At 40.8% G+C, this 12,188-nt stretch overlaps 2 protein-coding genes across 4 annotated transcripts in view; both read left to right on the forward strand.

The window, feature by feature from the left end:
* The window catches only part of igsf9ba (immunoglobulin superfamily, member 9Ba), an 80,081-nt gene extending 75,123 nt beyond the window's left edge, over positions 1-4,958 (forward strand). Inside the window, exons 19-20 of one of the 2 annotated variants that reach the window (XM_085380001.1) lie at positions 141-271; positions 356-4,958. In XM_085380001.1, the coding sequence (XP_085236127.1) occupies positions 141-271; positions 356-564 (340 nt within the window). In that variant the 3' untranslated portion in view covers positions 565-4,958. Of the gene's footprint in view, positions 1-140; positions 274-355 lie in introns of those variants that run through there. The other variant, XM_085380002.1, reaches the window with a different exon arrangement.
* A 2,614-nt stretch (positions 4,959-7,572) lies between these two features.
* arhgap32a (Rho GTPase activating protein 32a) overlaps positions 7,573-12,188 on the forward strand; it is a 28,750-nt gene continuing 24,134 nt past the window's right edge. The window contains exon 1 of one of the 2 annotated variants that reach the window (XM_085379999.1): positions 7,573-7,967. Coding sequence is in view for 1 of the 2 variants with exons in the window: in XM_085379998.1 (XP_085236124.1) it covers positions 8,329-8,336 (8 nt within the window). In the remaining variant the exon portion in view is untranslated. Of the gene's footprint in view, positions 7,968-8,258; positions 8,337-12,188 lie in introns of those variants that run through there. The other variant, XM_085379998.1, reaches the window with a different exon arrangement.

A 12,188-nucleotide genomic window follows, 5' to 3' on the forward strand; every position in this document is an offset into this window, starting at 1 on the left:
AAGAGCTCATCAAATCATATGATAGCACCTTCTGGAAATAGAAATGAAAGTGCCATTTTGTCTGTTCTCTCTGAGACGTGACCGAACACGACTGTTGGATTAATCCAGAACAATGTGTGCTGTGTCTTTCATCTTCTCAGGGAACCTCTAGGTGCGTCTAGCGATACTGCCGGGTCTGAGAGCTTACCAGCACTGCTACAACACTGTATTACTAAAGCCAAGGGAGTGGCTGCCAACAACAATAACAACACAACCTCCGGAAGGAGAACAGGTTTGTCTGACGATCGGAGAGCAGCTACAAAAGATTACCGATCAAACGGCCGTCCTGTGTATGAGTCCTTTGCCTCTCTTTCAGGTGCGTCTCTCTCTCAGACCCAGCAGCAATCTCAGACACCCCAAGAGGGAGAGGATCTTAACCTCCCGAGAAAGAGGAAAAAGCAAAACAAGAAGAACCCCTATCTCTATTTGACCTCCTTCCTGCGCCGCAGGCAGTTCGAGGAGGACCAGACAGGCATTCTGGCCAGTGCAGACTCAGAGGGCCCAAATTATGGGACTCTACGCTGACCCGTGTGCCCAACAAGCCATTGGACTCGACTAAACTGACCACCCCTGAGAAATCCCACCTCAGCACGTCCTGCTCTACCCAAATATCAAACGAATACCTTTCTTATAATCCTTAAAAAGTTAATCTGCGTTTCGGGGAGTGGGAAACATTGAGCTGAATACTCCGGGGTTGGAAGACAAGAACAATGGCTTTTCCGGGTTGTCACTGCAACTTGTCTTTGAGGAATTTCACTTCAAAATGCTCTGAAAATATATAATGTATATAAATAGTAAAACAAGGGAATTAAGCTTCCTCCTACAGTAATAAAAAAATGTGTTGGTTGAGTATGTCACAACACGTTCAAGATTTTTCACTCACTGGTCATTGAGGGGTCCATATCTTTAGGTTTTTCAGTGATACAGCGTACTGTTAAGCCTGGTGCGTCCTCGGGCAGGGACATGAGTCTACCTTTCCTACAATACAAATAGATTCAGTATTTAAACACAGGGTTCTTACCACAAATATACCTCAGAGTAAACGCAGATTTGCTGTAATTCTTGTGGTATACTGTACGTACTTGACCTTTTTACATATGGATAAAAAGGTTTATATCACACGCCACTCTCATTCTCTCAAACGGATAATATGGCCTAACTTTATCTACTTTAGAAGCTTTTTATTACCAGTAAAAGCTAGCATATTGTGTTTGTTTTGATTTGTGACCTGATGCCAACAATTAGAGGAAGGCGTCTTCATTTTACTGCGCGATGGTTCAAGTGTGTTTACAGCACTGCGGCGCTGCGTTAAGACAAAGATCATAACCTTCACGAGATCGCTCAAACTAACTTGGGACTCAGATGCTCAGCGGAGGTTGGACTTGAAGGGTCAGAGGGACGGGGGTGACAAATTGTGAACTGTACTGTATGTATTTCATTATTAAGGAAATCATTTGTGGAACGCGGCACAGCTCGAGGTGCCTTTTTGTTTTTGCCTTGTATTTATCTGTTGTGTTTGCTTATTTTTTCGAACATAAACTGCCTTTTTCTTCGCCTTCTCACGCTTCTCTCACTGTAGGAGTGAGGGAGTCCGATAGCGTGTGTGTGTGTGTGGTTTTACTTTTTCTGCCAAGGACTCACGAGAGAAATCGCTACGGAAGATGCATGAACACTTGTTTTGTTTTCTTTTAACATGGGCTTGTGCTTCAACTGTGTATATCCAAATAATAGGATAGAACCAGATTAAAACCTATGAAAAACAATTTTTTAAAAAATGCGCACAGTCAGATTAGGAGGGGGAAAAGGCAAATAAATTGACACATTTTTGCACTGTACATGCAAAAGATTTGATGCAAAAATAACCAAGCAGTACAGCGAGGATGTTAATGTTTAGCAGTAGCTCTTAGAGGAGAATGTGATTGTTTCTAAAGCTGTTAACAAGCAATGGGAAATATTCAAACGACGGCCACCTTGACTGTTTATCTTTACCAACTGTAGATTACTTGCTAGCTACTTCTCTGTGTGTTTGTTGATTTTTCGACACTAACCGATACTGAATGTATGTTTTGCTGTACAGGAAATGAATGTCCCAATGTCACAGAACATTGAATGACCCGTCATTATTGCTTCTAGTGTAGCTGAGATTGGTGAGGTGACCAGTTGGCGCATCAAGTCCAAATTCCTGTATGCAGTCCCACACGGTTTCTGAGCCAAGTCCCCGCTTTGATCTGCAGAAGAGGAAAAGCAGTTATCATCGTATTGTCACCGAGACATATCAAACAGTTCTTCTCCTAATAACGACTCAAAGGTTTCCAGCTAAAAAAAAAAATCCGCGCGAATGACTCGACTCCACGTCTGCTCGCCGAAATCTTTTGACGAGCGAGAAAGCGGCGCTTGCCTGAAGGCGAGCGCCAGAAATTGGTTTCGTGTAAGATACGAGGGAAAAAAAAATCTATATTTGTTATGTACTGTACATGGTGTGTATTGTATTTGTAAAGATGACGCAAACCATGTTTTACAGGAACACGTTCTTGTATGAGGATGTATGAAAAGGATCCCACGGAAAAAGAAATTAGATTATATATAAAAGTATTTGCTTACAGTACGGCTTTAAGTGGATAATGTTTTTAAAACATTTTAAGGTGCCTAATTTGTCATACTTTAGCAGACGTTATTTTATCTGAGAAGAAAAGAAAGGTTCATGTTAGTACCGTACAGTGTGTTATTGCCATAGCCCGCTGGCTGCACAAGTTGATTAGTATTCTCTCTGATGTATAGTACGTGAATGCCCATTGGAAAAAGCTTTAGGAGCAGAAGTGTGTTGCCCTCTACTATAATATTTCTGGAACAAAGTAATCCTGTATTTCGCCCGTTCACGAGCACACCTGTAGATTCACTCCAGATCTCTTCGCCTTCACGTGTCCAAAGCAAATAAACTTTTTTTCTAAGAGTCGAGGACATGCTAGAGTCCTGTAAAACACGTGCTGTGGAGGAAATTGTGTTTACATTAGTTCGATGACGAAACGTGTGTTAGGGCATAGTTGCTTTGAACATTACGACTTGGTGCTATGTTTAACTTTGTGGTGCTGTAGAATAGAGGTCTGAAGATTTTTTTTCCGTTCCCTGTTTCCACAAGCGACTCCGTCGGCCCCTGGTGTTTTTGAGCAACTAGACACTCTAGGCCCTTTTCGTTAACGGTATCATGGTGTGAAGACAGTGATAGACAATACTGGAAACTAGTAGTGTAACCTCAAATAATAGAGACTTGTGACATTCAGATGAACTCAAGACGACTTGTTTTCTATAGCGTGTTTGCAATGTCTGTCTGTGCTTCCAAGGTACCCTCTCTAAACGATGTTTGTGCTGATATTGAGACTATTAACCCAGCCTAAAAGGAGAAACATAACCTAATTTAGATTAGTACACGCCACAGGACACATGAGAAGGAATCTAAGAGCATCAGATCACGAGGGGATCTTTTCTACACACTTCCTGTAGGTCTTTGGTTAACAGCACTGTTTTTCAAGCACACGACTGCAGGGGCGCTACCGTCTCATGTCACACCGCCACCTTTTTTCAAGGTAGAATTGCTACTAGTACTGTACAGTATAGCCATGGGTAGTCACCAGTCCACATTTGTAATTATCCCTCTCGTAGAAAGGAATCGGGAAAGCTCATACATCCTCTTCCTCGTGGGTTTTTAAGAATGGATGTTGTCTTCCGGGCTTTTTTTCCCTCTCTTTTGTTTTCCTTGCATCTTCAACAGAAACATGTACAGTGTTTAAGAGGGCTGCTTTGGATGTACTGTTAGCTCATTTCTGTTTGTTTTTTGATTCGTTTGTTTTCTCTCAATTTTTCTGCTTACAGCTTTTAGTGCATCACTAGGTGCTGGTAGGATGATACTTAGAAGAGATTTGTTTTTTTCCTTTCGTTTTTTTAAATTGTATTAATCTTGCATGTAGAGACAATACAAAAACGCCTATTTAGCAATCATTCATGGACATCCGAGCTGGTTGTTATTGGACGGAAAATAGAAATATGTAGTATTTTCTATATTCTCTGTTTTTGTGTACCAGCACTGAGAACTAGAATGTATTATTATCGTAGGCTACAATAAGCACTACATCGTTGACTGTTTTAGCTAATGCTCATACTCAAGCAAACCAAGTAGTGCTTAATTAAAGGAAGAAAATTTACTACATTTCATTTCACTTCCATCCACTGAACTCTGTGCTGTACATCACATGTTTACATGCTGTATTATATGTTTTTATTTTGTTTTTTTATGTGCATAATCTGTCTCCATAATGTTCATATGTAAATAATTCAAAGCAAAAACATTTGTCTGTTTTTTTTGTTTTTCTTTTTACTTTTTCTCTTTTTAAAAAAAAAAACAACAACAATGACCTGATGTTTCTGTTTTGTTTTTGGTCAGTTTTTTAGACTTGTCTTTCTTTTCTGTCACCGCATCAGGTATTTATGCTTCACTTAACTTTTTGTGAGCAATTAACTCATACTGTATGGTGCTGTACCAAAGCCTTATGTATAATATTTGTATTACATTTTTTTCTCATTTGCCACTGCTCTCCAGTGAATTCGTCTCAGATCATGTCTTACTCACTCTTCATGTTCAACTGCCATGGATCTTGTTTCTTTATTGAGTAAAACTGAAACCTGAATGAACTATGATGTAAAAACCACCCTGGGCCGTTACCAACTGGCCTTGGATGTACAGCGGCAGTCGTTGCCATCTCAAGCCTTTATAGGGAAAACGCACAGGCTCACTCCCGGTGGCTCGTCATGACGTAGGCATGGGCTTAGCACATGCTCTATGCTCTATCTATGGCATGTCTGTGAGAATATGAAAGCAGTGTTGTGTTCATGTCACCATATCATTTCAAACGTTTAGTCCCATATGAAATTTTCCTCTCAAATTTTTGTATTTTGATATAATAAAAAAATCAAAAGAGGTCCTGTTTTTTCTGTGGTTTTGTGTGACCGGTGAAGAAGATGCTGTAGTTCATACGCTAGACACAGGGTGTAAGTGTTGGGCAGAGAGTGAGGATGGGATATGAGCAGCTTAATCAGGTCAGGGTTTTTTTTCCTTTTTGTTGTTGTTGTTGTTTTTTTTATTTTAGGACACATGAGCAGGATGATTACAGGAGCGCCAGGTTTCGAATGACCTTTTTTCTTGAATTAAAAAAAAGAATAAAAGTTATCCTGTGAATGTACTCTTAGATCCGACAGACACAACCAAGGAAGATCAAAGACTCTGTTCAAATGCATGCTTGTTGTTCAATGATTAATATCCCCACCCAGACTTTGAGGAATGAATTGTCCTGCGGCTGAGCCAGAACAAGGAAGACAAATAACCTGAAAGAGGATGAGGTCTGTCACACTGACCTTTGTGCTTTTGTTCAAATTCCCTCTGGCATGCTTGGAAGCAAACAAATGCAAAGCCATCTGCATACACCTTAGGAAAATAAAAGTTCACCTAATCCGCTGGTCAAACAGACGACGTCACCTGCATTTCACAAAGATTGCTGAATAGACAGGGTTAATTGCTTTGTATCTTATTCCTGCTGTTTAAACTATGGCATTTTTTGTGTAAGTCAATAAAGCAAATGTGAGGGTGTTTTTATTTAAAGAAATGAATAAACATTATTTAACATTGAGTATTTGCCTAATAGTGGTAAATACCACAGTTTACCCGAGGCCTGGGAGCATCAGATATTCATTACAATGATACTATGATATGATGAATGATATAGCCCAAAATAAAATACAAAAAGACCATTTTAAATAACATGTTTACATATCGGCAGTTTTCTGCCTCAGAGTTAGATGATAAGACCCAAATACATTTTGGATTTGTCTGGTAAATCCTTTAATGTGGCATAAGTACAGGATATGAGAGGGACAGGGGTGGTAAGTATAGCAGCTTTAATCGGTGAAAGGTGGCAAAATCGCCTTAATTAATTAGCACAAATTCATAAACGGTGTAACTGTACAAACAAGGTTCCACCAGGAAACCAGCTAATAAACTAAACATCAGTTTGTTTGTTTTTTTGTTCAAATCACATTCAGAGCGACTGGACAACAGCAGAGTATCTGAAAGTTACTCCATGTTTTTGACCTTTAGAACAAAATATAGTTACTTGAATGTGAGTGAAACATTACAAGATGAACGTGAACTGAAAACACACAGCAAGTGGGTGCAAAGACAAAAACACAGACAACTCCCAAAAACATGTTAAAGCTGTGGATGCATCACTAACGGCTGCATCCTGATTAACAGGTCTAGAGAACATAAATTCATTAGGAAAGGGTTTACTGAGGAAAAACAGAGTTGGATTTTGTGCGGGACCTGTGTGGTGTTTTTGCATATTCACTTTGCTCTGAAACTTGGCATCTCTTAGAAAATAAAACCCTGGGAAAAGTTATAACTTTACTAAGTTAACATTATGAGGTACATTAACAAGGCTAACCACTGGGCCTAATGACTAAAACCCAGGTTTTGACAAAACTTTAACAGGAGTTGAAGTTTTATTGGCTTCTTACAGCAGCTTGAGCCTTTCCTGTGAGTTCACCACGCTGCATACCAGCAGCATCAGACAGCAGTAACACACATCTGTCAGGTTCTCCAAAGGGACCGACTTCAGCGGGTTTGCCCAGGTGGCCTAACAGTACTATCTTCATTTATTATTCACAACTATGAAATGTATAGCATAGGTTCAAACAGCAACTGATTTGTCACACTTTCTATAACATCTGTCCTTTTCATCTTCTACTCAACTTTAAGTCAAATGTTTTTTTCCCCCATTATTTTTATTTCACAGGTGATGTTATTACATATTCCAGTCTCCAGTGGATTATTTGCAGCAGTGACATTATTGTGGCTGTGGATGCAGCACTCTATGTAAATTAAGCCGAGCTGATGTTTGTGCAGGTTAGACGAGGCATTCGTTCAAGCTGCTGAAAAGGAAGGACTTGAATAATTTGTATGGTATCCTAACTAGTTACCAGGCAGTAGATTTATAATCAAAATTAATTTCCACATTTTGTCCATCTCCATCATATGCCAGCTACTTTTGGAAGAAAAATAAATAAAGAGAGAGCACAAACTGTTCACAGTATATTATGATGTTATTCAATGGTGCCAAAAATGGCTGTGCATGAAAATAGAAGCCTCTGTTAAAAAGATGGATTAGATCCTATCAATTATGCTAGCTGTATAATCGATTTTCAAAATTACAGTAGGCCAGAAATTTTAGTACAGGTTTGCAAGGACCATAAAAGGTCATCAAAAGGTCCCAGTGCTCCCACAGCCTAAAACAGAAGAGCTGAATTTCACATTACCTCCTTCAGTGGACAAGCATAATAGATGCTGTATTAGGATGAGTGACTTGCACACCAGGTTTCACTCCTCTCTGTTACCACCCACCTATTTTACAGGGTTATGTAATTCCTTACTGAGCATTACCTAATGCAGCACAACTTGCCAGACGGGGCTCTTCGGACTGGTGAATATTTCTCCAACAAGCGCTTGCAATACCCTCATGCCTGCCTCATATGTGGGTCCTTGACTTTGAAAGGTCTGGGAAGCCCTGAGGCTAAAACATCCTAGGCGCGGGCACGAGGTCAGTTCAGCAGCGCGCGCTCCCGGCACCGAGTGTGCAGATTTCCCAGCCTTTCAGTCAGTCCGGTCGCGGCTCCCGGAAAGACTCCCACACTGCCTCAGCGATGCCGCACCCGGTCAACGGTTTTCTCCGCAAAACGTCTACCTCAGATGATCAGCCGTAGCCCGAGTGTGAGTCCGAGCCGCGCATTTCTGCAGTGCGATGCTGACAACATGTTTCCTCGTCGAGGAGCCCTGCGCTGTGCAGCATAGAGGAGGCAGCAGAGTGGAGCAGCGGGTACAGTTACAGGTAGGCTGCTGTTTGAGCAGGGATCGTAACTGGCTGTGCAGACATAACCACACCGGGTTTAATGTGCTGTCAACCGCCGAAGCAGTGGCGTGTCCAGCAGGGTGGCCTGGGGGGGCACAGGCCACCCCCCCAACCAGACTGGCCACCCCAGGTGCCACCCCAAAGGCAAAACAATAAAATTCAATCAAATATCAAATGTCCGATTATGTTTTCACGGTGAAGCTCAGATATCCGAGTGTAAGTGAATGCAGCATCGGCTTCTGCGCTTTGTGCATCACGTTAGCAAAGGTAGGAGAGCCAAGCACGAAAGATGGCACCGCAGGAAACAATTTTTCGGTGAAAGAAAATGAGGCCAGAATAAATGTCCCGGTAAGTAATATTAAGTTTGTTGAGTTTAGTAAACTTCGGTGAAATTAGAATACCAAGGAGAAAATAACACTTAAAGAATTATTGCAGCCGTCGAATATTTCAGACAGTATGCTACTGAGGGCAGCTAACATAAGAGTTATGAGTTATAATATATAATCCAAGTCGTAACATTGCTGTATGGAGCTGCAGATTTGGTTGCAGGTTAACATAGCTGGACTGGCCATCGGGCATACCGGGGATATGCCCGGTGACTTATTTTTTATTTTTTTTTGTAACGGCATGAACAATGAGAGGTGGTGGATTGGCCAGATGCAGGTCGATGTGTAAAAATAACTCAGTTGTTTGGTGGTGGCTATGGCGGGGCTTCCACAGAGGCCAGCAGGTGGATGAGGGAAGGGGAGGCAGGTTTCATTCAAATGTTAGTCTTTTCAGTTGTTTCCCCACTTTTTTCAAAATCAAACACCAGTTTGTGAGAAGATTATCTTCTTTTTTTAACAGGCAGATACAGTTTTACATTGGAATTGGCTGATTTGTCAATTATTTGTTACAAATGTTCGTATTTTAATATTAAAAAATGTTTTTGCCCAAAACATATGTGCACTATATGTCAGTAAAAATACTATGCAAATATTGCTGTCCTTGAATGCTGAGTAAACACTGACAAAGCACTGATTGTATCTCTTGTACTTTATCAACGCAGTATCTAAAAACTTTGCACCGTAGTGCTTAAAATCTCATTCTAATAAGAGTTAAAAGCACATTCAGTTATTAGGTTTACAGGGTTATTTAATTATGGTTAACGGTTGGTAGAATTTTTTTTAAACATTATCTGCCAATTACATCTGCCACCCTTCTCCAAATCTGTGCCCCTACCTGGCCCCCCCAACAAAAATTTTCTAGACACGCCACTGCGCCGAAGGTGTGACCATCGCGCGTATTTTAGACCCCCCCCCCACCAAGCTGATGTGATTCTTTACATTAGAGTTGACTAATGATCGTGTGTTTATGTGTGCGCGTGTGTTACGCACGCAGCTGACCGCTGATCTGTCAGGCCCAACAGGTCAGAGTACACAGGCTGTAAAGTTTTCCCAGTGGATCCCAGGAGTCGGTTTACGGGACTGCAATTTGCGCATGATTGCATCACAGGGAATTAAAACTGACTTTGTCTGTCAAGAGGATTTCGTTGCTGGTGTGTGTCTGTGAATCACTGTTGTGCAGTGCGTGGACACAGTGTAACCAAGACCCGTGTTACTGCAACAGTGCAACACTTGCCCTGCAATAAGTGTTGTGACACCTGCACTTCCTGTATTCGAATTTCTGCCATGTGTTTATTTATTAGTTAGAAAGATCTTTAGTGTTTGAAAGCTAAGAATTGTATTGTAATTTGTGAGGCTGTGTTCATTATGTAAGATATGGCAAGTGTGGTGGAGGCTTGAGTATAAAATAGCTGTAGAGTAGAAACAAACATAAAGCAACAGTTCTGAGTGAGATGCTACTGAAATATATTAAATGAACTGTTAATGTGTTAAATGTAATGTATACCAATCAAGTGAATTTCATTTGCCCAGATTCAATTAAATGTAAAATTTTACATTATACTTATGTAACAAAATCACATGTAATTACATTAGTCAAACACAGAAACAGGCAGATTTTTGAGTGAATGGTTAGTCCATCAATCCCTCAGTTAACTGAAATATGTTAACAACATTTGAGTAATCATATATATACATTTTAAATGGCTTTGTTTTTAAGACTGCAGATGCACCAGTAAAGACTTTGAGCTATTTGACATTCTGTACTAATGAACTATATTTTTATCCAGTTGATGACATTTTACACAACTCCCAGAATCCACTGGGTCCAGTTTGTCACTCGGGAACAATTATGTTTGTAATGTCTGTAGGACAAAACGTGCTATTTACAGACACTGTATTTGGCGTTAGGAGATAAATGCATTGGAGATGTCGTAAAACAAACGATTCATCGTAGAAAATATTATTTAGAAATGTGTGTTGGAGTGTGTGGGCTCGCTGTAATAATTGCATTAGTCATATTCTATGGTAATGTGTATTTTGTGTAATGTGGTCCAGTCGACTGTACAGTACAGCCTTATAAATGCATTTCCACAGAGCTGAGTCAAAACCTCCCTGACAGCTGAACATGAGCTTTACAAAGTTTGTAGCTGTTGCAGGGATTGCTGTATTAGATTGCACTAGATTGTAAAGGGAGCTGGGATCTTGTCCTCTGGCATTCCTGCATTTTTTCTTTTTTTGTCTTACACAGTAAAATGGTAAAATGTCTTTTTTTTAGACAAAGTAAACACTCGTGCTTATACTGGAAAGACCTTCATCTTACTGTAAGGGTTAGACTGTCATCCAGAGTGACAGATCAGCTTGTTGATTAAATATTTGGCTCTGTTGCATACAACTTAATCGCCCTGCTGGTCACCCCGCTCTCTGCCTGGCACCGGGGATCACTGTAACTCTGGAGGTTGCGGGGCAAAGGCCGAGCTAAATTTAATCTCACTGTGGTTTGATTTCAAGGAGATTATAAGATCAAATGACCGCTCGCCACCACCATCTCCTCCTCCTCCCTCTATGAAGTGATTTGAGCCCAAGCTTCAGTAACTACAGTTGATTTTTTATTATTTTTTTTAAACGGCATTATCAGAGAGCAGTGCCTCACCTGCTGTCTCAGTCCTGCCGTGCAGAGAAGCAACAAATAGACTTTCTGGTGATGTGTCGGAGCTTCTGGCCAAAGGTTCCTCTGAGGCATCATTTGCCTCCTTGTGCTTACCTCATCCTCAGTCTGGAGGAGCATCAAGTCACGATGGACGGGAGAGCGGTTACCATGGTAACCACAGGGCTTTCTCCTCTGCGTCTCTTGCCTGTGTTGACTGCAATCCAGAGCTCAGAATGAGAGCATGAAACCAAGTTGCCTCCATCGGCCAGCCACTTGCCTTTTGGGGGGTTCTGCAGAAAAAATAAAAGAATTTTATTAAAAGTGCAGTTTAAGCTGATACAGTCGGTATTTAATAAACTTCACAGATACCATGGCCATGTGTATGTGAAAGGGTCACATACCCAGAGACAGTTATCACTATAGACCGTATATAAGAAATGGGCATCGTATTTGGGTCTGAAAAGTAGAACCAGTGCTCAAGGGCCTTAAACCTGCTTTCTTTCTAATAGCAACTATTGGCAACTATGATATAGTCATCTTGTTTTTCCATTCATGACCTCAGTAAACACTTTGCGAATATATTTATTGTCCCAGTCACCAGTTCCAAGTCTTATTGAATCCAACACGAAGTTCATTTTGGTAATCATAGTTCCATGTAAAGTAAATAGTTTATAAAGCAGAGTATCTGATTGGCTGTCATGTGATTTAAAGTCACAAGTTTATGAGTGTGCCGTGCCCTCTCTCCTTATTCGGATTCACCCCTCACATGTGAAATGTAGTTTTAAAGGACCCTGATGTTGACGGGCAAAATGCTCCGCTCACAGATGAGTGGGTGGTGTCGTGGTGACTCCTCCTCCCCATCTATGATTATCATCACACTTTGTTGTGTACCTCAGCTTCTCGGATAATTTCAGCTTTTTTCTAGCTCATTTTGGGTTTCTGACCTGCCATCTTTACTATTTTGGCTCATTCTAACCACAACAGGCCTGCAAACCTGCTTCACACAGCCCAGCTAACACTGAAATACAGACACCCAAATGTGGTGAAAACAGCAGGACAGAGTGTAGCAGATTTACACTTATCATGTAGCCAGAAGTATTTATTTAGGCAACTTCCAACAATGTGTGTTTTATCATCTGGCCAGTAAGGGATCAAATTTAAAAAGTA

The sequence above is a fragment of the Rhamphochromis longiceps genome, linkage group LG14 (assembly GCF_057381845.1).
Source record: "Rhamphochromis longiceps isolate RC_006_pf linkage group LG14, R_longiceps_female_GT1.1, whole genome shotgun sequence".
In the NCBI taxonomy this organism is placed as follows: domain Eukaryota; kingdom Metazoa; phylum Chordata; class Actinopteri; order Cichliformes; family Cichlidae; genus Rhamphochromis; species Rhamphochromis longiceps.